The sequence below is a fragment of the Macrobrachium rosenbergii genome, chromosome 11 (assembly GCF_040412425.1).
Source record: "Macrobrachium rosenbergii isolate ZJJX-2024 chromosome 11, ASM4041242v1, whole genome shotgun sequence".
In the NCBI taxonomy this organism is placed as follows: domain Eukaryota; kingdom Metazoa; phylum Arthropoda; class Malacostraca; order Decapoda; family Palaemonidae; genus Macrobrachium; species Macrobrachium rosenbergii.
Window position 1 is genome coordinate 6,596,728 of NC_089751.1, and position 27,283 is coordinate 6,624,010.

General features: G+C 37.1%; 1 protein-coding gene across 16 annotated transcripts in view; it reads left to right on the forward strand.

The window, feature by feature from the left end:
- The window catches only part of Orp8 (Oxysterol-binding protein-related protein 8), a 420,271-nt gene that overhangs the window by 36,406 nt on the left and 356,582 nt on the right, over nucleotides 1-27,283 (forward strand). For 12 of the 16 annotated variants that reach the window (XM_067111143.1, XM_067111122.1, XM_067111142.1 and 9 more), the window contains exon 2: nucleotides 2,320-2,394. In XM_067111143.1, the coding sequence (XP_066967244.1) occupies nucleotides 2,320-2,394 (75 nt within the window). Of the gene's footprint in view, nucleotides 1-2,319; nucleotides 2,395-12,861; nucleotides 13,081-27,283 lie in introns of all 16 variants that reach the window. The other 4 variants (XM_067111129.1, XM_067111145.1, XM_067111124.1 and 1 more) reach the window with 1 other exon arrangement.

Here is a 27,283-nt window from a genome sequence, read left to right on the forward strand (position 1 = left end):
ATCGAGGGTAACCTTTTTATTCATCCTTCTATTACAGGCTATGCTTTCTTCATTAAATGCACTTGTCATCACTTCCATTCATTTCTTCAGAAAGTAGCCATCGTATTATACTGTGTTTTCTTGTGTTCATGCTTACCAGCCCGTTTTGTAATTGGTTAAAGCAATTAACTTCATCAGTCCTGACGTGGGAGTGTTGTGCAAAAATGATTTAATTCTTTACTTAATATATCTCCAGACTTGATTACATTGATGTTTTCTTACGTGCCTGGAAAACTAATTTTCTACCCCTTAGGGGGATAGTGCCATCAGTGCACATCACGCGGTGCACTGTAGGCATTAGTTGAGGTTTTTTGCAGCATCCCTTGGGCCCGCAGCTGCAACCCTTTTCATTCCTTCTACTATACCTCCGTTCATATTCTTTTTCTTCCATCACTTTCCACCCTCTCCTGACACTTGTTTCCTAGTGCAACTGCGAGACCTTCCTCCTGTCACATCCCTAAAACCTTCTTTACTCTTAATTTCCTCTTCAGTGCTGAATGACTTCGTGGGTCCCAGCACTTTGCTTTTGGCCTAAATGTTATATTCCATTTCCAATTCCAAATTAATTTTCTAACAAGTAAAGTTAAGAAAAGTCATTTTAGCCATTACTTAGTACTGCTAACTTCAGTCATTTCCTACTGTTTAGGCATTGCAAATCTTTTCTAGGCCATGTTGTTTTATGTTATGCATGTACGACAGTCGTCCAGTCCCTTGTATAGTTAATAGTTTGTAACAGTTGCATTGGCCAGCCTTCTCCTACTTGGTCTTGGCCATCCAGGTTGGATTTTAATGCGGTTCTGAACGTTTGAGTCGTCACCGTGACCCTTTCACTTATACCCTAGCAGGTTCTAGGGTGTGGGAGTGGAGGTGCATCTATTGAGGCGTGTCAGTGCTTTAAATAGTTTCACAAATTGCTGTAATGATTGAAAATGGACGTCACGTTGGTGGTGCTTAATGTATGCCTTGACACTTGTTACTGATTGGGGTAAAGGACATTAAAAATGTGGAAAGTATCCAGTTTTACTGTATATCACGTAAATTTATTATGGCTAGTCAGTCTCTCTCTCTCTCTCTCTCTCTCTCTCTCTCTCTCTCTCTCTCTCTCTTAGGATTACTAAATGGCTGTGTGCTAAAAATTCTCTGTGTCTCTCTCTCTCTCTCTCTCTCTCTCTCTCTCTCTCTCTGTAGGATTACTAAATGGCGTGTGCAGTGTCCTCTCTCTCTCTCTCTCTCTCTCTCTCTCTCTCTCTCTCTCTCTCTCTCTCTCTCTCTGTAGGTATTACTAAATGGCGTTTGCAGTGTCCTCTCTCTCTCTCTCTCTCTCTCTCTCTCTCTCTCTCTCTCTCTCTCTCTCTCTGTAGGCATTACTAAACGGCGTTTGCAGTGTTTCTCTCTCTCTCTCTCTCTCTCTCTCTCTCTCTCTCTCTCTCTCTCTGTGTAGGCATTACTAAACGGCGTTTGCAGTGTCCTCTCTCTCTCTCTCTCTCTCTCTCTCTCTCTCTCTCTCTCTCTCTCTCTCTCTCTCTCTCTCTCTCTCTCTGTAGGCATTACTAAACGGCGTTTGCAGTGTCCTCTCTCTCTCTCTCTCTCTCTCTCTCTCTCTCTCTCTCTCTCTCTCTCTCTCCCCTCTCTCTCTCTCTCTCTCTCTCTCTCTCTCTCTGTAGGCATTACTAAATGGCGTTTGCAGTGTCCTCTCTCTCTCTCTCTCTCTCTCTCTCTCTCTCTCTCTCTCTCTCTCTCTCTCTCTCTCTCTCTCTGTAGGCATTACTAAAATGGCGTTTGCAGTGTCCTCTCTCTCTCTCTCTCTCTCTCTCTCTCTCTCTCTCTCTCTCTTTCTCTCTCTCTCTCTCTCTCTCTGTAGGCATTCCCTAAACAGCGTTTGCAGTGTCCTCTCTCTCTCTCTCTCTCTCTCTCTCTCTCTCTCTCTCTCTCTCTCTCTCTCTCTGTAGGTATTACTAAATGGCGTTTGCAGTGTCTCTCTCTCTCTCTCTCTCTCTCTCTCTCTCTCTCTCTCTCTCTCTCTCTCTCTCTCTCTCTCTCTCTCTCTCTCTCTCTCTCTCTCTCTCTCATATATGTGTGACCCTTGAAGATTTCCTCTTGCGAATATTACTCCTTTCGTGCTCTTTTTCTCCCGTCACCAGCTGAGGCCATTCCTCCCAAATTCCGCGCATCTCTCTCTCTCTCTCTCTTCGTCTCTCTTATCGTCGCCCTGATGAAATTCGTGTGAATGTAAATATGTTTCCCATCGTAACATCCTCTCCATTCTCTCGTCTTTTGCAGTAATAAGCGTGGAGTCTGGCACCACTTCCGGAGGTGAATGTAGTGACGTGAGCGGCTGCAACACTCCGCGAACAGGTAAGGTATTCCCCCTTAGCTGGTACGCCTTCGCTTCTTACGCGGAAGTCATGATTCTTGGTATTTTCGTATTTATGTTTTCAGTTTTAATTCGTGTTCGTTTTGTTTTTCTTTATGGAATAAAACCATCGCTTTACCCAGCAAATTTCATCTTGTTTTAACGTAGTGATCTTAGGCCTGCTTTTCAGTATTTTCAGTCTTTTATTTCGGCTGTTACTGTCGATGGCGAACTTGTGATAGCTTGCTCTTTATGTCAAGAAATGCTAGTGAAAGTTGCTGCATGACTGATTTGTGATAGACATTTCTCCCGTCTTAAGATTTCGTCATATTTAACAAGAATGAGGTGCAAGTCTTTTTTTTTCATTACTTCAGGAATTGTTGTTATGCAAGTTTATATATATAAATGTTTCCGTTTAGATGTTGGCACTGATAATTAGCTTTAGCCTTAGTTACGTAAACTGCTCGAAATAAGTGTGAGCTTAGAGTTAATGCGAAATGGAAATTATAATTTCGTTGAAATTCAGGTAAAAAGGGTAGGGATGAGGTTTTTGAGAAGTATTTTGATTTCAGATAAGAGGAAATCTCTTTGATATGTGAGAAGCAACAACAGTATTTGTTTCTCCGCTAACCTGTAAAAGCGTATTGGTATGGACAGGACGATAACCTCGGAAGTTACTCCCGGAAATTTGAGTGCAAATTGTGTGGCACATAAGTTGCGTAGATGTGATTAATTGAGTTTTTAAAGCTCATGAATTAGAGTATATCATAGCGAGAACGGTCAGGAGTATCCTATATGAAGCGTTATTAGTAATGATGTATGACCAATCAATGAATCTTTAGCTCGGGAGAAGCGAGAACGGTCAGGAGTATCCTATATGAAGCGTTATTAGTAATGATGTATGACCAATCAATGAATCTTTAGCTCGGGAGAACAGTTTTTGCACTCTGCCAAGCTAATTAAGTGGTCTGTTCTGACCGCAGTTCAGAAAGTTTATTCGATAAGTTGTTAGGCAGAGCAGTGTCTGAATTTACCCGTTGTTTGAATAAGTTCGGTTTTAATTGATAAATTTAAATGTTATAAGTGCGTTTATGCATATAGGATGTACATTAATCACGTCGACAGCTGGTAAGGCCGAAAAAAAGAAAAAAGGCCATCCCAAATTATGAAGTATATTGACATACCGAGCCGTGTGACGTAAGTGTTGCATCAGAAGAGATTCCTTTCCCTTGCGAGTAGACCTTGGGGCTGGAACTTATTAAAAATAAAAAAATGTTGAGATCGTTAAGCAAACTTTATTAAAAAATTCGCAAGTTCAACACGCTGCTTGTATGAACCCTGACTGACTTTCAAGAAGATTGTTAAAAATAAAACATTTCAACGACGAAGGTATGAGAGAATAACCGGCGGGTCAACCTTAGAATGGACATGTACTCCCTGTTGGTTGATTGACAAACTAGGAAGATTGTTTATCGTCTCCGGAAAACTTCATTTACCTTGTCATTTGTGGTTCTCATGACATCAGCAGTGCAGAAATCGAGATCTGATTGCTTTCTGAGGCTGTGCGTCCTGAGACCGACGTAACTAGGTTCATTGTAGTTTTTTTTTTTTTTAGGCTATGTTGGGTATAGCTGGTTATGATTGCGGTAGAAATTGAAAAAAAGGGTATTTTGCCCTTCATAAACTTTTAAAGAGACGTTGACCAACACTAGGGAAGCACACCAGTTTTCATCGTTTGAAGGTTGGTGTTGATACAGAATCATATCTTAATACACAAGGGAAAATGGATGTAACGACCAGAGTGAAAAAAGAAGAGACCTCGTGACGTTGATAGTTGAACGCGAGACATCTCGAAGGGTTAGGAAAAGTCCCCGGACTAAATTCTCGGTTGTAAGAACTAAGGATTGATTTAAGGGGGCTTATTTCAAGAGGCAGATGGTTGAGGAAATGTAAGGATCTATTATACGAGGTAGTAGGAATTACTGATATAGTCAACGTCTGCTGATATAGTGGTTAGTGTCGAGGTATGCCACTCAGATGTTGCGGGTTTGCGTCTCCCCCAGGGCGATGAAAAATCACTGGCTCTGTACCATGTGCTTGCTCCACTTGAAAGTTTTCATCTACTGAAATAATAATAATAATAATAATAATAATAATAATAATAATAATAATAATAATAATAATAATAATAATAATAATAATACATGGAGAATATTTAAAGGACCTTGGATATGGTTACAAGGACAAGTATAAGAGTCGAATGGGCTTAGTTCAAAACGTAGATGGATGCTGTAATTTAGAAACTATTATACGAGGTTCCTGTAAGTAGTCAGAGGTTAGCAGTTGTAAGCTGACGCGAAAAGATCACGGCGCAAGGGATTAATTTTTCTCAGGCTAAAGATGGTGAGATTCCAAGTGGAGAATTTGAGTATTTTCATTGTACCGCATCAGCGGTAAAAACATTTCGAAATAATGAGTTGCAGGACAGCCCAACAATATCTTTTGTAAAGGACTGAGAGAACAAAGAGCTCTTCTATGACGAAGGAAGAAAGGCTACCATTTATTCTTAAAATTTTGAAAGGGTCAGATTTGCATAAAGAATTTATATAAACATTTGTGAACGCAGTTTTTTACTCACTTATTTTGTAGATAGAATTGGCAGGGAATGCTTAGTAACGGAAACGTAAATGTTGTGAAATTGTCGAAACGAAAGGAATAGGACTGTGGGCATATCAATAACGGAAGTGTTGAAATACTGATGGAAGCAAAAAGAAGCTATATTATTTTTTGTGAGTGAAATTTTAGAATGAGAACAGGAGGCCTTGTTGAAGGGACATCAGATGAAGCTATCGTATTGTTAAATTTAGCTTAGCCAGTTTTTTTTTTTGCGATTGAAAGCATTATGAGAGAGGATTTTGTTGTTTAACCATGCTTGCTATCTTCTGTGAAGGGCTCAGTCCTTTGGTTTATGTCGGTCAACATCTGAGAGTGTGGGAAAGGCATGCTTCACTTAAAATTCGGACTGACTTTTAGATAAGAAAAAATGGGATATTTATGGCCTTTTCCCAAACTTGACAAAGGTAGGGGCAGCACGATGAATATTTTTCGACGATAAGTACACCTAAGAAGTGTTGGTAATTGATGTGAGATTATGTCAAAAGCAGAGAGAGAGAGAGAGAGAGAGAGAGAGAGAGAGAGAGAGAGAGAGAGAGAGAGAGAGAGAGAGAGAGAGAGAGAGAGAGAGAGAAATGTTCTGTTGGTAAAATATGAGTTGCTAACGGAGTTTAGAGCTTCAACTGAAACAATTGACACTAATATATTAAAATGACCGCATTTGAAATTATGTGAAGAACTGATTTGGTACATTTTGGTATAACATTTTTCTTATAGTCAAATTTTCTTCGGTCTGTGGGTGTGTTTGTGCATGTGTTTTTGTGCTTAATTTTTATTCCCAGAATATTTGCCGGTGAGGAACCAAATTTCAGTGGAAGTACGCTATGAATATTAATGGTACATAACGTTTGTATTCTTAATGATGTTTTCTTTGTATTGTTAAGGGCTGTTGGCTGCAGACAAAGAAGTTAGTCGTAAACAAAAAAAAAAAAAAAAGGTTAAGAGCGTTTCTGTTCATCTCAGTATAAGTCTTTTGTTAATGTAACCTTGTGCGTGTTTGAAGATTGAACTTGAAGTATAGTTTATATAATAAATTTAATTACGAGTTATTACGACGCTATTGTGCATTTCAGGGCCGTGTCTAATTGATTTTCGTCGGTAAAATCTTACCAAAGCATCGGATATGGATCGTATTTTCGAAATAGCTGTTTGAAGCCACAGCCTAAATGGCAGAAACATGTAGTGATGTCTAATGTCGATAATGAAGGCACTTATCAGAGTAAATTAAAGAAATTTAAAGGGAAACTTAGCTAAATTTAGTAAGCACCCAGGGAGAGGCTAGTTGTGACTTAAACTGTGACATTAGACGTAATAGCAGGGTTCCCAGTAGTATGAAAATGATCGTAGAATCAGAAATATTTTACCCTCTTGTACAGTAAGCAATACCTCGAGTAGGATATGCGATAATTATCGAAATTTTATTTTCTCTATTTCCATAGAAAGTTCTTCTCTTGTGGTCTGCTCAATGCGCAAGACTATGATTCACACAAGGCTAGCTTAATCTTAAACCAACAACAGCATATACCCTTTTACATAATTTTATAGTACGATATTTTTTTCCATATTTCCTTCAATTTCAGCAAAGTTCAGTATAATCAGTGGATTAGTGGATTATAAAATTTAAGGCATAGCCCAAGACCTTGGACTACGAGTTACGAGTATGATTAACACTGCAATGTACATTAGTTATGATTAAATGAAATATATATATATATATATATATATATATATATATATATATATATATATATATATATATATATATATATAATAAACGATATAAATGTATATATAATATATAATAAACAATGTAAATGTAAATGAATAATCAAAATAACTGAAAATTGAAAGAATGAGGAATTTCAAATCCATAAAATAAATAAATGAGAATTTCCACTCCATAAAATAAATAAATAGATAAAACCAGGAATAAATAGACTCACTGATAACCACTCAACAACCCTACAACAAACATTAATGCCAGTTTCAAGTAAATGAATCAAGCGTACAGAAACAACAAAACTAAGAGAGGCACACAGATAAAACAATGAAGGGGGAGTAGTGTGCTGTACCAAGCACTGTGGATTTATTATTGGGACTGATCGTGCATTAAGGAAGTGAAGGTTAGAACGCTTGCGTTATGTGACATTCATTTAGCAGGACTAAGCAGGTACACGTGAACCGGAATTTTTGAGGAGACAATATGAAGCAACAGAAACTCCAGGGTAACAATGGTTGTTTTCAGAGAGTGTTACTGCAAGACTTGGTGCGTATTTCAAGTTGAAGAAAACGTGAATTGCGCCATGGAACTGTATTATGCAGTTAATATTCTCATTTGATGTCCATTCCCTTATTGTACTCTTAGAGACATGACTCGTCGAAAAGATGAGAGAGAGAGAGAGAGAGAGAGAGAGAGAGAGAGAGAGAGAGAGAGAGAGAGAGAGAGAGAGAGAATGTAGGATAGGTGTTTGAGTGTGTGAAACAATGTAAGAATTCCATACTACCACTATTGCTACTACTACCAACATCTGAGTCTTCATTCATAAAGTATATGGGCGGGGTGTCTGGTAAAGTACGTCACACTACAGTATCAATGAGTGGGAGGGCCTTCAGTAATGACGTTTTACTAGCCTCTATCTACGAGCCTGCTAGATTAACTAAGTTTACCTTTAAATTTCTTCGATTTACTCTGATAAGTGCCTTTACTATCAGCATTAGACATCACTGCATATTTTTGTCAATTAGGCTGTGGCGTCAAATAGCAGCTGTAGGTCCCGTTGCTAGATAACCAATTGGTTCTTAGCCACGTAAAATAAATCTAATCCTTCGGGCCAGCCCTAGGAGAGCTGTTAATCAGCTCAGTGGTCTGGTTAAACTAAGATATACTTTTTTTTCCACAATACGATCCATGTCCGATGCTTTGTAAAGAATTTATCGGCGAAAATTAATTAGACACGGCCCTGAAATGCACAGTAACTTACAGAAATTAATCAGTCAAAAATCATCCACATGATGGCCCCAGAATTGCTAACAGTGTTCAGTTTAGAATCCTGACTGGACGGAAACATATTACATTCTTCCAGCAGCTGCAGTGCTGAATAACCTTAGGTAAATTAAGCCACGTGTGATGTTGCCACATGATGGGTCGTGGAAATATGATGTGATAAGTTAGGAGAGCTTACGTTGTTTAAATGGTGAAGAAAGTTGAACTGGTTGACGTATATGCTTTCATTTCGTAATGTTTGCATGGCACAAATGTTTCTCAGCATACATGTATATGCATGTGTATAGTGTGTGTCGGAACATATGCACACCAAGCAGTAAGGAATAGAAGACAGGTTGAAGAGTGCAAGAGAAAACAAAATCTGAAACTGTTGAGATGAATTATTTATGTAGTACACAACTGAAAGGGGTGAGATATGTGAAGGTACGTAGGTGCGTAGTTAGCAATGGTTTGTTGATATGGAAAGCAAGATTGCTTTACGTTTGAAATTCAAAATTCTTCCTAGGAAAGGGCAAATCAAAACCGTTAAAATGCTTATGTAATTGGTCTAGTGGAGGAGTTTTCAAACGGAACAACCTTGATAATATCCACGTACCGAGAAAGAACATTCTTTGTCTGAATATTAAGCATTATTATGCGGCTACGTTTTCAGGTTTTTATATTCATAAGAAAATTGCCTACTAAGAGGTAAATGTGGCAGGTACTCCAGTCTTTTTTTGTCTGGAGCAACACAGAAGTAAAACGGCTCTTTTTCTGGAGTCTGTGAGTGGCCTGATTTTGCAACACACGAACGAGACTTTAATGATACAGTTCCTTCACTCTCCTCTTTTAGATTGAAATGTTTATTAATAGACATGCTGCTGACCATTCTAATGTCGGGAAATAATCAGATTCTGTAATGAATACGTAATATTTATGTACAACAAGATTTTACTTTAAAGAGGTCAGAGAAGGTCTACGGATCGAGCACTGTAATGCTTTTGTTTAGCCAGATAGTGAAAGAAAAAATAAGAAGAGAAAATGACCATTTAATTTATAGAATTTTTTTCCTGTAGCTCTTTCTCAGGGAAAAGGAAATGGATTTAAGCAAGTGGAATTTTTGGAGTTTTTTGGTTTCCATATTTTGAAGAGGAAGGCTATAGTTTTTGTAAGCGATGGATAAGATTATCAGGCTTTAGCAAGGAGTGAGGTTTTTTTTAGGTATTAGTTATTCTAAGCAATGACAAGAAAAGCTTGATACGATTCAGTCTACAACTGCCCGTACGACATTCCCTCCATCCCTTGTTCTTTATCGATTTTTATCGGTAAACTGTACCTGAATAGTAGTCCCATGCCCTTCAAATTATTGCTACTCTTGTCTGTCCAATATCTTTCATTGCTCCTCTGCGGAAAGAAGATTCTTCTTCTCTTTAGTATTTTGCTTGTTAAAATTAGTCTTGGAAAAATAACCTTTAAATGACTAAATATGCCTCCGAAGATTTGTGCGTTTACTTAATTTCGTTGCTCTCGGTTCGTTTCTTCAGCCCATATAAACCTTACCTGTCCTTTTTATATATGTATTTTTTTTATTGTGAGCTCATATTTACAGAGCATCTTTGTTTCATTCACTGCAGGTTCCGTCCTGTGACTGGCTGTCTTTATATGATGCAGATCAGCTATTTTTGCTTTTTTGCATTATACGTTTAGGCAGCCGTTCACTTCCGTCTGTACCCCATCTTTCAGTTCCTTTGATTCTCACTAAATTCTTTTGTCGGTTGGTCTGTGGCTTCTGTTGGGCCACTCCCTAGCTTTATTCTTTCCTCATCGAGATGAGAGCATTGGATTGCCATTCCCATCGGCTTAAAAGAATGCTTATAGATGTACCCCGTTAGCATGTTTGTGTGTGTCAATCCTGCGTGTATGACTGTTTGTCAAATAAAAGCACACATTTTTAATCTTTTCCGATGTATTGAAACGTATGTTTATTTAATTACTTGTTGGGTTGACATTGCTAGATGGGAACCAGTATTTGAGTGAGCTGAACGAGAAAAAGTGGCCGTCAGAATAGATGGAGTTTTTTTACCTTTGTCTCTTGAGACTGGTCTCTGTATATTGACAGTGCAGTCTGCATTTGCCAGAATCCACCCTATCGTATTTCCCGTGAATTTAACGAGCTCTTTTATATTCATTTGGAAGCCCAGTGTGAAGCGTAAAAGCGTGAAATCGATATCCTTTTGCTTGACGTGATTTTGTCGTTATAAAACATTTCGCAGTGAGAGGAAAGGAAAAACTTTTTTTTCATGTTTTAGCTTTGTGACTGTTTGTGTGCGTTTCGTGCCACGCCCATTGAGGCGTTGGGAGCTATCCTATCTTCAGCTTGCCGCGATTTGTTGACTATGGCTCTTTGGAAAATCAATCATCTGTCGACCTCCCACCGCCCCTTCGCTCCCGCTCTCATTGCTGCATTTCACCCCTCTCCTTTTTCAACCTTGATAACGGCTCGTTACGAGGACGACTTCATTTTACCGGAATGATGGCTTTTCGAAACAGTCGGTCATTTTAATGTTCTGGCCTGTGGCGTATGTATGGTTTTACATTGTTCTCTGGCGGGTTTTGTCTCTGCCTCCTGGTGCCATGTTCTGATTTCAGCTTTATGTTAATAATAAAATATTAAAGACGTCAATTTAATGCAGGTATCAGTGTTGTCAACGATGAAATGAATACCATGCTATTTTTTGGATGTAGGTTTTATTTAATTAATACACTGAGTATGAAGTTCCGTGTCACTAGTTTTCTTTAAGCAACGGAGCACACAAATATTCTCATTTGGAGTTCTTTTACCCCCTTAACAAAAAATGTCAGAATAATTCAGTTGACTTTTTGTTTTAATGAAAGCAAGCATGCTCTGTAGCCATTATGTCATTGATTGACCATGCAAATGGTGGTAGTCGTGATTAGGGTCTAGAAATAGATGCATTTGGTCAATTAAAATTGCCTGTTTAGTGACTGATAGTTCATTAGACTGTTGTTCAGATGATTAGTGACAAAGGTCTGTGCTACTGACCTTGTATTTATTTATGATGACACATCAGAATTATATGTAATGATGTTCCATGATAACAAGAGCAGGAATAGAAGTATCAGTATTAGCTTTTTAAAGGCCGGAGAATATAACCTTTGACCCCTGTGGCGTTTTTGTGTGCTTTGTAATTTTGTGGTGGTAACACGTGCCCCAGACGGCATGGATTATCTTTGGCCTTGTTTTCAGGGACTTGGCTTTCAGATTAAGTTAGTCAAATGATGTGCGGTTCCATGTCCTTGCCAGGGGGAATGCATACCTAGTTATTACAATGATATTGCTTGCTTAGCTCACCAACACATGACTTACATGTAATAACTGGGAAAAGAGATGAGAGCCTCATTCAGTGGAGCGTGAAATTCTCTTGAGAGACCAGCGGAGTATAGGCTTATGTAAGGTTTAAAAGTAATCCAGTGATAGTTACTGATGTTGTATTATTTAAGAAAATGAGAGATGAAAGAACTTATGCTTGTGGAATGGGTTTGAATGAAAGACGCTTGACGTGTAGTGGAATGGACTGAGATTTAGATTAATAGGAAAGGGAAAACTTGAGATCGGTGTTCATATGACAAATTTATGGCTCTGTACATCCGTAGAACATTTTTTTTATGGATCCACAAATAAACCAACCGCTCAGACAGGTAAAACATGACAAATGCTACCCATTTTTTATGTTCCTGTTCTATCAGACACCATTCAGATACGCGAAAATGACGGTGATGATGTCGTAGTGGAGTGTAGGCAGGACTTCGCACCCATCTTGCGAGTCAAGGAAACACGTTAGCTTTCGTATTGGGAGAAATATTCTATGCTTTTACAGTACAGTACACCAAACTTTACATATCTAATTTGATTTCCGTTCAAGTTTTCATACTTGTTTTCGTGCTGTTTTTTTGTGTTTTTTGTGGTTGGGTTCTATTTTATTTTGCTGAATTTTGTTCAAAGAAATTTTTACGTAGTGGTAGTGCTTTGTAGATTTGGTTCCGCTCTGTAGAAGTAGATTTTCTTCTTTGATTGTATATATTCAGTTTTTTCAAGCTGCATAATGTGGTTAGCTGTTCAATGTAGAAATTAAAATGTTGGATTAAAATAATATTTTGTTGTTTAGCTTTAAATGTATATATAAACATTATGTTCACGTAAATTTGTATAAAGATACTAATCTTGCAGTGGTGATAAATATTCTATAAGTAGAGTTATACCTTTGAAGAGTCCTTAATTAATATTAACTTGATGTTGCATTGTTTTCTCAGCAATAAAAAATACAATTAAATATTTGTTATTATGAATATGTTTGTTGTTAATCATTTATACATCCCATAGATATATTTTAAGGGTTTCCTTTGAACAATCGAATTATACACATTAATATTACAGTTAGCATTCAACACATCACTTTGGACAGAAGTGTGTTTGAATAATTCACCCCCTCTCCTTTTACATCTATCGTGTGCTGCACTCACTCTGTGTTAAAAGGAACATGTTGCAAGGAGGATGTTTATGTAATGATAAACTTTCAAGTCTGTAAAGGTGGACGGATGCAGCCTTTTGTTATCTGATGAATCTGATGGGAACACTTTTTTTTCCCTCGGTAAAAATCCTGGTGACCGTTTGATAATAAAAACAAAGCTGCTTTGTTAAACATTCACATGAATTGTTATTGTTTACTTGTGTATAATCACTCTGAGTGCTGGGTAGAGATGGTGTGAATGACGCGTAGTTATGATTTTGCAGTGTAGGCCTAGAGACCATCCTCTACCACCACCACCACCACCACCACCACCACCTTCTCCTCCTCCTCCCCTCGGGGTGAGGGGGTGGGGCGCGTGTAGGCGTGGCCTGTACTGAGTGGCCATCCCGCCCCTTTTCTCTCTCTCACTCTCCAAAACCCCCTTCTGCGCCCGCCACCACTACCCCAGACGACCATGAACTCCCCGGCCCCTCACAAGCCAGGTAAACCATGGCCCAGCTCTGCTTGATACTTCTATTTACCTGTAGTGATGATACTCATTTTGCTGGAAGTCACCCGTCCCTGTCTCTGTCCTTCTCTGTCTCTCTCTAGTGGCAGTGGCACTTGTGGTATCCTGTCTCCCTCTCTCTCTCTCTCTCCCCCCCTTTCCCTCTCCTTGGGCTGCGGCATCGTCAGTGTCATGTGCTTGCTTCTGTACAGTAATTGTGGCAAATGCTTTTCTCAAACATTTCTTCAACTCCCTTTTCGTAGGCTAGTCCTTCTGGTATTGGTAGTTTCCTCCCATGAAGTAGGTTATCCCTTACGTCACGCTGTGCTACGTAATACAGGCGAAAAGAGCAGCAGAGTTGCCTTTTCGAGTCCCTAATGTCTTGCTTGATGGTATCCCGAGACATGATGGGCACAAGTGTGTCAGGTTGTGGTGTTTTTTTTTTCTTACAGTATAACGTAACAGTTTTTCTGGCCGTGTATCTTTGATTTCTTATTTTGCAAGAGATTTCTCATTAATTTACGGTCAGTATGATTGCTCAATATGACAAGTAAGAAATTTTTGTTTGATGTATTTTTTTATGTACAGGATAAGCATGTGCTTTATAAATTTCACAATAGGCGGAAACATTAAAATGACTGATTAAATGATCATCTATTGCCCCTCGGGAAGTCTTTTTGTTTTCCCCGATCCTTTGCTAACATGCAGAAGGGGAACGAAACTCAGACATTTGCTTGGATGTGTTAGTTAATTGAGCAATGTGGAAGGACCGTTTCAGTCGACCCTGATTGAATTCCCTTGACTTTAGGTATACCCTCTTACCCTGTAGCACCTTTCTTTCTTTCTTTCTTTTTTTCTTTCCCCTCATGTATATTTTCATTCTTCCTTTTAGTAGAATACCTTAGGTTTGTTCTGCCTGTCGTGCATCGTGTTCGTGTTGTGTAAGGTGGCATGGTAAATGTAATTCTTAGGTTAACTTATTAAGTTGGCTTTGACAGGTTTTCAGTAAGTATGTGTGCCAAAAAATTTTTAATGGTGGCCTTTTCATAGTTTAGAAGAATTTTTTTTACTAGTTTATTAAAGCACTTTTTTAGTAGACATTCTAATGATGGGTAATGGTTAAGACATAAAGCGGAAACAGAAGAGTGCTTTTATCCTGTTTTGGAGATCCAGATGTTAGCTGATGTAATTTCATTACTAGAACTGAATTGTGGTTTTTGAAAAGCACTGCTTTTCATTGCCTCTATGATGAATAATGTTTGACATTCTGGAGCTCGATGTAGAATATTTGGTATTTTGAGTATTTGCGAGTGTGTGTGCAGATTATTATATCGTTGGCAATATGTAAATTATTATATCGTTGGCAATATGTTTGATTGGTCTTGGTTATCGAGTATTTACAATACCGGATTTATGAGATAAAGTGTTGCCAGGTACTGAGGGCTGAGAGAATAGAGACCTCTCATATAGCATTAGAATTGAGTGCCGCTTAACTGAGGAATTTCATTTACTTAAACGCAGGAGGAGGAAGCTGATCGTAAGTTGCAGCACAGGTGTTATACGATATCGCATGTTTTCTGTCAACCTCATATTCTATTTCAGTGCATGTTGGCTGCATGTGGATGTTCCTCGCATACAATAATTGAAAACTGTGTCTTAGCAGGTGATCACTAACCAAATTCTTTCAACAGGGCTTTGTCGCATATCTCTGATAAATAGATTGTGTCAGAGAGAAATTTTTTACATTTACTTGTTGCTGCCAGTGGAACCTAACATTGTACCCTTCTTATTTCTAATATTTCGGAATGAGGCACTGGACCGTAACAGCTGTATAGTTACGCATATGCTGTTGTAGCTTTAAAAGTTTTTTTTTTGTTGTTGTTTAGAATTCCAAGAGTAACCTATGAATGAGACTTACGCTTCTTTTTAACTTGAGAACTAACTTTAATCAGATTAATACAATCTCTCTCTCTCTCTCTCTCTCTCTCTCTCTCTCTCTCTCTCTCTCTCTCTCTCTCTCTCTCTCTCTCATAATACCCTGCAGTAAGATTGACTTTCTTTCCTTGAGTAAAAAGGAAAAATAATCAAGTTTTGTAGAAACAACAACTATCTGAATTGTTTGTTAGGATGAATTTATTTTGCATTTTCCCTTGATCGACGATGAAATAAGGTCATATTACAAGCAGAGTTTTGTTCTGTAAGGAAAAGTATACTGTAATAATTTAAAAAAAAATTCTTGGTTTTCCTGAACGTAACATCACAAACTAGAGGATTCTAGGATGACGAAGGATCCTGTTTACCCTCATATCTAAGGTACACCTCATGACATGTCAAAGACATGTCATGTCATGTCATGAGGTGCACCGTAAAGATTTGGCGTTTCAGAGTACGCCGTAGAAAAGTTACTGAAATCTGCAAAGCAAAACCTTATAGATTTCTTTAAGTTTGAAAGGAAATGCCATGATTTTGACTTTGCAAAGCAATATTCTACGGAACCAGTATTTAAAATCTGGAGAGGAAAATGGTTTAGTTCGATATCAGGGGAGGTATAATTTTGAATGGGTTGTTAATTTAATTACCTGTACGAATTTTCCTTTTACGAGTTGTAATTTGAACTGTGTAACGTTTCTGCGTTGAAATCAAGAACTGGCGGTAACCACGCGATTAGTCCACCCTTTTGCATAAGGGCAGACATTTATGATTGTCTATATGTATTGTACGTATAAAACTTTCTTTCACATAGAATGCCTTAAAATCCGTGAACAATCTTTCCCCAAAACTTTTTCCAGTTGTTGGTTATTTAAACTGCATATGGTGTTTCCCATGCCAAGTTTCACCACGTGGGACTTTGACATTTTTTCCATGTAACGTACTCATACCCTGTACTGACTTTTGTTGGGGTAAATTTTCTTGGTATTTTGGACAGTAACCTGTGCACCTGGTTATTTTGACAGGTCAGGCTAATTATAAGGTAGGTCTCACCAATTTTAACGCAGAAATTGAACATAATTGTATTTTACATAAACTCGAACTTTGCCTTAATTGTTCTTGAACGAGATTCAGTTCAAACGTTTTAAAAATGGTATTTTGAATATGAAACTGTGCACGTGACCTTTTTCCGGTATCTTTATGCAAAGTTACGGATAGTTGACCCCAAGTATTTTTTTTCCTCTGTCTTAGCATTTGCATATTTTACTAACAGTTTCTGTGAAGCTGTTTGGCGAAGTTGTTGAAACTTTCTACTTCTGTCAGTTGTCATAAGAGCGGTGCATCTGGTTTTCGAAACCTACGCATAGAAATATGGCAGAACCACCCCATTTTAAACTTGTAATTTTTTCCGGGCTATATGTATCATGGCGAAGCACTGGAAGTTCTTCCGTGAGGCAAGTCCTGCTTGTGATCAAAGGAACTGTCGCGATTCTCACCCTAATTCACTATATGTTATCGAATAGGGAGCAAGATAATTAATTTTTTGCTTTTAATTTCCGGCATTAAAACATCAATTCATTTATGTTTTACAGAAATTTAACGGTGAAAAAAATGAACTTTTTTCTGTAACATATATTCTACTTCACAGTCAAAGTAGCGCAAAGGCTTCCAACTCTTCTCCCTTTACATTTCTTTAGATTTTGCCTCTGGAATTCGACTGTCACCATCCATTCCATTAAGAGGATTAATCCAACAAAGTCTTGACCTTCTTACATAGGTATGAATGAGTGAGAACCTTAGCTGTAGTGCATAAATGAACCATCTCGTTGCGCCATACATTATAAACTCCGACTTTTATTTTTATTTGAAGGATTCTACATGGATCCAGAACTCCTGTTGCCTCAGCAATTTGCGGGCATTTATTAATCTACCTAAGGACTGAGGAGATTCCAAAAATGACCAGTGCTTTCAACTTAATATCCAGTAAAAATTTCTTTTTTTATCAGTGCTGCATAACAGATGTTGTAGAACTAATGGAAAGGTCAAAGACTTTGTATACCCCAGAATATGTAAACCTTTGTAAGTTCTTGTTGTAAACAACAACTTCAGGATCATCAATTAAGATCAGATCTGTAAAATCATCAAAATCTTTAGTTATTAAGCAATCCCTCCTCAGATGTGTGATGTAACAAGTATAAAAAATACACGCTGATGAAGATTGATCCCAGCACACATCCCTGGTCGCGCCTCAGTTTACATCAGACTCATCAGCCACTTTTCCATTATAGGATACCCAACCCTTTATCTTTCTGGAATGGCTCCATAGTTTCAAAGTTTTTGGTGGACAGCCAATTTTTTCCAGTATCAAAGAGTCCCTTCCTACTAACGTTTTCAAAATTTTTCACAAGGATTACTTATGCAGATTATAGCGGGACACTTTTCTCAGTTCGTTGCATTTTTTTAATTAAAGGGAGAATTACATGTACACTAGAACACAAAGGTCGAAAATCACATTTGGCACTCAGGATATTCGTGATCTCCGAGTGATTATTGTCCCGGCAAGACAATGTATCAACAAGGTGATACGTTACCCTTGTAAGTGTTGCAATCGTTTCTGGTACGTCCTCTCTTGTAGAGCTGCTCATATTTGAATCTATAAAATGCCGAGGCACATATTACTCTGTCCAGGAAAGTTCAGTCACCTTACAGCACTTCATTAGGGATCTCTCATCTGACGCTTTCAAAACGGCAGGCAATCCAACAATGCCGGGAATGTATTATTAGATATTTCCTTGATTGTCACCTAAAACTCACTTGAATTAGTCGCGAAATCTAATTCAGATGGTATTTCGAAGTGAGGTAAGTCTTTCACTACAGCATGGTTAATTTGCTTTATTAGTTTACTTATTTGTTTTTTGGTCGTGAATAAGTTTTACTCAGGCCTCATAGGTAGGGCAGTTTCTCTTGTGACAGTAAGAGGACAACTGTTTTGATTTCCATTCCATTTTACATTTTCTTAATGTTAACATTGTGAGCATGAACTTGATTTTGAGTGGCAAGATCATTCTTCATGAAAAGTTTTACCCAATCCCTGGCAGTTTTCAGAAAGTTGTTGGGGGTAAGTATTGGTTATGCCTAAAGAAATCTAGAAACGTTGGCCACCTTGGGTCTGACTAGAGCTTCCTTGTTGCCTCTACGACTTTGAGAGCTGCTGAACCTTCTTGGTTCTGAATGTGTAGGAAAAAGATCAGAAATACAATCAAAGCAATATCAAGACGACTTATATGAAGATGGCTGTGGCACGTCAACCAAACAACATTCTTCACTGACGACAAGAAATTCCCCAAGACGTAATTAAGTTCGGCGACTGGTAATTTGACCACTGAATTTAATTACATTTTTTGAGTCTGGCTTAAGTAAAAACAAATATTTTATGCTGTGATTTTATAAAGAAAGATGTTTTCGTTTGAGTCTGAAAGTTTATTTTTTCATAGTCTTTGGAGGGAGGAGATTTTCAGTGTTTTTATTTGTATGGGAAAGGATTTTTATTTTGAATCGTGAAATAAACGCTAAAAGGTGTCGTTAATGCTTAATGTCACCCATAAATTCAGTTACTGTAACAGCAATTTTCCTTTTATTGTTAATACCTGCCATTATTTTATAACTAGTTTAATTTTTGCTAATAATTACTCCATATCTATCGTTCTGTTCGTTCGTGTTTTCAGTATTTTATTTTTCTCATATTCATCTGCTTCACGATAATGACGCTCAACAAAAATATGTAAAGATTGCAGAAACGTGTGTGCAGGAAGGGAAAAGGGACATTATTATTATTATTATTATTATTATTATTATTATTATTATTATTATTATTATTATTATTATTATTATGCTTTGTGTTTGCATGGCTTTTATAGGTACGTTGCCCTATCTCGGTTTGATCGACGGTAAGTTAGAAGAATGATCTTAACAGGAAAAACATCTTTGAAACCAGTACTTATGAGCAGGATTTGAAAATAAATACACAATTGCGAAAAGTGCTAAAGAAGAAATGTCTTTTTTAATGATTCGGTTTTATAGAAATAGAAGTGGAAAATATTTGATAATGAAAAAAACATGACGTTATATGCAAATTACGTAATAGTTGCATACAAAGGATTAGTGAAACATTATTTAAATTTTGTAAATTCCAAGTCCAATTTAATGCTGAGAGAAAGCAAATATTCTTTTTGAGAAAGCGGCGGTGGATGTTAATCTTACTAGATTCGTATTAGTCGTGTTTTCAGCAGTGTAAGTGCCCACTAGCCGGACATAATTGCCTTTCATCCGTAAAGATTGCTTGTTTTGAAAATACTGTGTCCCTATTTCACGAAGAAATTAAAGTTGGCTGGAGAGCCAAGATAGTTAAAGATTTATAATGAAAGTATTTTTTCTTTATTTACGCGGCCTTGAAAGCTTGAGATGAATAGACGTAAGAGAACAGCAGCTTATCTTTTAAAGTGAAGAAAATGGTCAAGAGAAAGATTCTATAAAAAACTAATCTGGTCCCGAGCTTACACCCGCACCATTACTGCACAGATTCCGTTTGTTGAAATAATGTCCGACCTGGTGTTCTCTATAGATTCTTCAACAATGGTAACTTATGAGAAACATTGAAATGATAAAAGAACTTAATATAAAAGAATGACTGTTATAATTGTTATTTTGCATTTGGAATTGTATTGGAGCGCTCCTAGGCCTGTTCTCTTTTTTGGTGCATAGATTATCCTGAACTGACTGCTACCCAACTTTTCCTTTCTTCCTAACTTTGGAGGGTACTAGTTCTCTCTTCCTGCAAACAAATCATGCATTTTGTAAAACGAACTCTTAGAACCATTATTCAAGAAAATAAATTGTTATGAAATAATAAGAAAATATTCGAATGATGCTGTTTTCGAAGCGTTTTATTTTATATAGTTTAATTTTTGTGCATTTCCTCTTTTTTCTGCCTGATACTTGTTTAGACAAGTGGTGAATGACTGTCACTGGACAAAGTTGCTTTTACTGTTTCAGGGATAAAATATCACGTAGTTTATCTTTTCAAGTGATCATGATACGAATTAACCTCTTCATAATGCTTTTGTAAAGCTGGAAATAAAACACATCCTCTTTGCATAAAATGTCATGCTACGGATTACTGAACTGCTCTATCCACCTTTTAAAATTTTGGGTGTATCAGTCATGTTGGTTTTGTTGTACACCATACTCAGGGTAGGCCCATGTATTTCACCCTAAACCCATTTTTCGTTTTATTCCTGTAGCTCATAGTTTTGCTTTTCACAGAAAGTAGATTTGTTGACTTATGTGCCGATGGATCTTTCGATAAGCGGCTTTTCTTCTAGAACTGATTCGGTGTTGTTGAACAAACTACCTAAGTAATACCCAGATGGAAGCAGACTAAAAGCTAGCGATATTCAAATGACATGTTAAGGCCTGGATAAATGAATATTGACCAGTATTTTGTATATATATATATATATATATATATATATATATATATATATATATATATATATATATATAATCTGTATGTGTAAGCACAAAAGCCAACAAATCTACTTCCCATGAAATGAAAATGTGAACGACAAGAATGAAACGAAAAATGGCGTTAGGAGAAAATGAATGGGTCTGGTTTATGAGTGTGGTGTAAATCTATATATTTATATATAGATAAATATTTTTACTTGTATAATTGTTTAACTTGACTGCCAGACAGGTTGTGGGTCATTCGTAATTACTTCTTAATCGAAAAGCGTAAACATTGTGTACCACTACTTCAATGATGGATGATGTGTGGGTGTTGAGTTACCTCTTTTATATATATTTTTTTTTACAACTGCAACAGTGCTTTAGTATATCACAGAAATTATCTGATGGCAAGCCATTAATAAATATGCAAGTATGCTTTTTGTGTAATTTGAATATGGTCACTTGATTTGCGCAAATTTTCTGCTAATGGAAATTGCTTAACATTCGCACTGATTCATGATATAAAAGGTTTAATGATTGATAATTTAGGGAGGTGATACAATACAATTCTATCCATTGAAATGAGGAGAGAGTATAGTTGATCTCACTCAAAAGTCTCGTGTCACGCATTTGCTTACTTATTCTGCCTGCACTGTGACACGCTGGGCGCATGTAATAACACCGTGGCCCACATACGTAACAGTTGTTTGTTAGGAGCTGTAGCACTCCGTGGCATTCCTTGGGCTTCAGGAACAACTAAAAGGCTTAGCGTAAGCGTCTTATGACTTGCATTTGCTGCAGTTTGATCTTGCCTGGAGTAAGATGTTGGGTGCTGGTATTGGTGCCAAGGTGTTAGGTTTTTTTTTTTTGGCATCACGATGAGGCTAAAATTCCCATGGAAGGTGATAAGCCTTTTAAGTTTTGGCGTCATTGATTGCTGACATTGTTGGCAGTATTTGATTATAGAAGGTTAGAATAGCGTGTTGAAGTTGTTTATATGGTATCACGTATTGAATAGTTAGTATTTTTCGCCTTTTAAACTACCTTAACTGGGGAGTTTTGTTTCGGGTGCTACCGAGGGCTGTGTTCATAAAGCAGTTACTGCCTGTTTTCAGCACTGAAAAACATGATTTTCACGAGATGCGAGAATTTATAAAATGCCTGTGGTACGTTTATTCGTAACGTGTTTTGTTATGCAATGAATCCTTAGGTACTTAAGATGCATAGGAGTTCATTCATCGTCATTCGACAAGCAGAATCTGGCATTATACCCGTTAGAATTAAAGATGGTACATATTTAAAAGGCAGTTTTTTTTTAGTATATCCTTATATTAGGGATAAAACTGCAATTAATATGTGATACCTTAGATAACGTTGCTGACTTTGAAGACCATTTATGTGCCATTTAACGTATTTGTATTTGACGTATCTTAACCAATTTCCTACAGACACTGCAGAGTTAACAAACTCGCAGTTGCCAGGTATTTATAACTTTAACCTAATGGAAAAGACTATCATAAGTCATGAAAAAACTCCTTACTGAATCTCCCAAGTGACGCTGGAGTTCATTCGCATGAAAAATAAAACTTGTATTTCCTGTAAACAGCGATTTGGTTTTATGAGGGTGGTATACGGACAGATCTGTTGTTTTACCTCAGAATTTTTTCAGTAATGAAATTTTGCTTTTTCCACTGGTTTTGATATCGGATGTTTGCTAATAATTGATGAGGGGTAAATTTATGATAATTTCGTTATCTGTAGATTTAATTGAGTTGCTAAGAACTGCGTCACTGTTAGATATAGTACTATACGTTGTTTTATACGTTGTTTTAGAAGAATAGACAGGCAGTACTTTTCAGGTTAGATTTATTTACAGTGTGTTGAACTCCTGGTTGTATGAGATTAAGAAAAAATTGCGGAAAGCCATACATCAGCTGTGGCATGGCTAACGTTGACAGTTCCTTAAATATTGTTTTGTTTTAGAAGAAGAAGAATAGATAGGCAGTACTTTTCTGGTTAGATTTATTTACAGTGTGTTGAACTCCAGGTTGTGTGAGATTAAGAAAAATTGCGGAAAGCCATACATCAGCTGTGGCATGGCTAACGGTTCCTAAATATTGTTTTGTTTTAGAAGAAGAAGAATAGATAGGCAGTACTTTTCTGGTTAGATTTATTTACAGTGTGTTGAACTCCAGGTTGTGTGAGATTAAGAAAAATTGAAAGCCATACATCAGCTGTGGCATGGCTAACGTTGACAGTTCCTTAAATATTGTTTTGTTTTAGAAGAAGAAGAATAGATAGGCAGTACTTTTCTGGTTAGATTTATTTACAGTGTGTTGAACTCCAGGTTGTGTGAGATTAAGAAAAAATTGCGGAAAGCCATACATCAGCTGTGGCATGGCTAACGTTGACAGTTCCTTAAATATTGTTTTGTTTTAGAAGAAGAAGAATAGATAGGCAGTACTTTTCTGGTTAGATTTATTTACAGTGTGTTGAACTCCAGGTTGTGTGAGATTAAGAAAAAATTGCGGAAAGCCATACATCAGCTGTGGCATGGCTAACGTTGACAGTTCCTTAAATATCGTTTTGTTTTAGAAGAAGAAGAATAGACAGGTAGACAGGCAGTACTTTTCAAGTTAGATTTATTTACAGTGTGTTGAACTCCGGGTTGTATGAGATTAAGAAAAAATTGCGGAAAGCCATACATCAGCTGTGGCATGGCTAACGTTGACAGTTCCTTAAATATTGTTTTGTTTTAGAAGAAGAAGAATAGATAGGCAGTACTTTTCTGGTTAGATTTATTTACAGTGTGTTGAACTCCAGGTTGTGTGAGATTAAGAAAAAAATTGCGGAAAGCCATACATCAGCTGTGGCATGGCTAACGTTGACAGTTCCTTAAATATTGTTTTGTTTTAGAAGAAGAAGAATAGATAGGCAGTACTTTTCTGGTTAGATTTATTTACAGTGTGTTGAACTCCAGGTTGTGTGAGATTAAGAAAAATTGCGGAAAGCCATACATCAGCTGTGGCATGGCTAACGTTGACAGTTCCTTAAATATTGTTTTGTTTTAGAAGAAGAAGAATAGATAGGCAGTACTTTTCTGGTTAGATTTATTTACAGTGTGTTGAACTCCAGGTTGTGTGAGATTAAGAAAAAATTGCGGAAAGCCATACATCAGCTGTGGCATGGCTAACGTTGACAGTTCCTTAAATATTGTTTTGTTTTAGAAGAAGAAGAATAGATAGGCAGTACTTTTCTGGTTAGATTTATTTACAGTGTGTTGAACTCCAGGTTGTGTGAGATTAAGAAAAAATTGCGGAAAGCCATACATCAGCTGTGGCATGGCTAACGTTGACAGTTCCTAAATATCGTTTTGTTTTAGAAGAAGAAGAATAGACAGGTAGACAGGCAGTACTTTTCAAGTTAGATTTATTTACAGTGTGTTGAACTCCGGGTTGTATGAGATTAAGAAAAATTGCGGAAAGCCATACATCAGCTGTGGCATGGCTAACGTTGACAGTTCCTTAAATATTGTTTTGTTTTAGAAGAAGAAGAATAGATAGGCAGTACTTTTCTGGTTAGATTTATTTACAGTGTGTTGAACTCCAGGTTGTGTGAGATTAAGAAAAATTGCTACATCAGCTGTGGCATGGCTAACGTTGACAGTTCCTTAAATATCGTTTTGTTTTAGAAGAAGAAGAATAGACAGGTAGACAGGCAGTACTTTTCAAGTTAGATTTATTTACAGTGTGTTGAACTCCGGGTTGTATGAGATTAAGAAAAATTGCGGAAAGCCATACATCAGCTGTGGCATGGCTAACGTTGACAGTTCCTAAATATTGTTTTGTTTTAGAAGAAGAAGAATAGATAGGCAGTACTTTTCTGGTTAGATTTATTTACAGTGTGTTGAACTCCAGGTTGTGTGAGATTAAGAAAAAATTGCGGAAAGCCATACATCAGCTGTGGCATGGCTAACGTTGACAGTTCCTTAAATATCGTTTTGTTTTAGAAGAAGAAGAATAGACAGGTAGACAGGCAGTACTTTTCAAGTTAGATTTATTTACAGTGTGTTGAACTCCGGGTTGTATGAGATTAAGAAAAAATTGCGGAAAGCCATACATCAGCTGTGGCATGGCTAACGTTGACAGTTCCTTAAATATTGTTTTGTTTTAGAAGAAGAAGAATAGATAGGCAGTACTTTTCTGTTAGATTTATTTACAGTGTGTTGAACTCCAGGTTGTGTGAGATTAAGAAAAATTGCGGAAAGCCATACATCAGCTGTGGCATGGCTAACGTTGACAGTTCCTTAAATATCGTTTTGTTTTAGAAGAAGAAGAATAGACAGGTAGACAGGCAGTACTTTTCAAGTTAGATTTATTTACAGTGTGTTGAACTCCGGGTTGTATGAGATTAAGAAAAAATTGCGGAAAGCCATACATCAGCTGTGGCATGGCTAACGTTGACAGTTCCTTAAATATTGTTTTGTTTTAGAAGAAGAAGAATAGATAGGCAGTACTTTTCTGGTTAGATTTATTTACAGTGTGTTGAACTCCAGGTTGTGTGAGATTAAGAAAAATTGCGGAAAGCCATACATCAGCTGTGGCATGGCTAACGTTGACAGTTCCTTAAATATCGTTTTGTTTTAGAAGAAGAAGAATAGACAGGTAGACAGGCAGTACTTTTCAAGTTAGATTTATTTACAGTGTGTTGAACTCCGGGTTGTATGAGATTAAGAAAAAATTGCGGAAAGCCATACATCAGCTGTGGCATGGCTAACGTTGACAGTTCCTTAAATATTGTTTTGTTTTAGAAGAAGAAGAATAGATAGGCAGTACTTTTCTGGTTAGATTTATTTACAGTGTGTTGAACTCCAGGTTGTGTGAGATTAAGAAAAAATTGCGGAAAGCCATACATCAGCTGTGGCATGGCTAACGTTGACAGTTCCTAAATATCGTTTTGTTTTAGAAGAAGAAGAATAGACAGGTAGACAGGCAGTACTTTTCAAGTTAGATTTATTTACAGTGTGTTGAACTCCGGGTTGTATGAGATTAAGAAAAAATTGCGGAAAGCCATACATCAGCTGTGGCATGGCTAACGTTGACAGTTCCTTGAATGTTGTTACGAGTTGCTTGAAAAAATCTGATATGGTTCTTATAATCAAGATGTGGATTAGATCATGAATATAATTATCAATGTACCCGTGACTGAGAGGTAGGATTGAAGATACTGTGTCTTGTATTTTAAGAGACTTTAATTTTAGCTAGAATGTAACTTTCCTGCATCCTGTAACGTTTTCTTAAGAAGCTCGGGAGCTCACGCAGGATAGCTGTGAGGGTTTTATGAGTGATAGCAGTAAAAAAGAAAGTAGATTTTGAAACCCCTATTATTTTACATGATGGATACCAATTTTCGGTAGTGAACCAACTTGAAATATCCAGCGAGTAGAAGAAGATAATTTACTTATGAATAAATGTACTGCAACAGCCCCTTGGCACATGATATTTTTGTTGCCCTGTTTAAGGGAAGAAATATAACATTTAAAATTATGACTTTTCCGTGAGGATATTTAGAAATAGATTTCTTTTTACTCAGACTGCACCGGGAAGTCCATAACTCGCAGGGTCTTGGTTCCGGATTCTTTCTTGTTGCTATAAATAACTGCCAAGTACAATAATTGCTAGTTTATATTTTAGATTGATATTTGTTCTGTTTGCTTGATTTTATAAGAATATTGAAGTCTTAATGTTCAATTTTGACGAGTTAAGTGCAACTTGCAGTTGAAAGTTATATGATGAATGTGAGTTTTATACTCAGGTTCTCATGAAGTAATTGTGGAATATTGAACCTCAAGGCCAATAGTTAAGATTTACAGTTACGTTACGGCGTTCGCTTTCGCAGGGAGAAATTATCGGTGTCATTAGCATGTTGAAGAAACGTACGTATTCTTATTAATGAGGGTTAACCAATGCATTGATTGCAAAGCTCTCAATGTACAGAGACCATATGTCTTTTTGAATATTGTTGTAATAGTCAAGCCTTTGCTGAGCTCCAATATGAATGTGTGAAAATGTGACTGATTAATGGCTGGAAATTTCATCGTCGATACTGTTCTCCGTCGTAGATTGGTATGTGTTGAAATTTTGTTGTTAAATAAATCGTGATATTTTAAATTCATTATTTTTTAAAAGTGGTAAGGGCTTTATTGTTACATGAGTTGTCTTTTTTCTCCGATATTTGACCTCAAATAGCTCAAAACACAAAGAATCAAAATTTAAAACACAATGTGACTTTGATCATGGAATCAAAGTTGTTAAGCGCTACGTATGTTACTGAAGTGTTTCCTACATATTAAAAAAATATTTTAGCAAAAAGCATGGGAAATTCACACAGGTTTTACTTGAATTTCGCTCGAGGAATTACCTCAGATTTTAAAGCAACCTGTTATGGCAGACGCTCAAATGGAAAATTATTCTTTTTTAGTTTGGTTTTAAGGGTGATGTGTTTGCATTTGTCCGTTTAAATAATGAAAAGTTATTGTGACTGTGTATGAGAGAGAGAGAGAGAGAGAGAGAGAGAGAGAGAGAGAGAGAGAGAGAGCGAGCGAACGAACGTGTGAGGGTTGCTAGCGCAAGTGACAGCTGATCAAATAAATACACTTGTGCCGAGAAGGGTTGTGATTTTCTGAGAAAATCATAATTATTCGCTGAAGGTAGGTGGGCTTCTAGCCTTCATTGGCATATGCTCTCTCTCTCTCTCTCTCT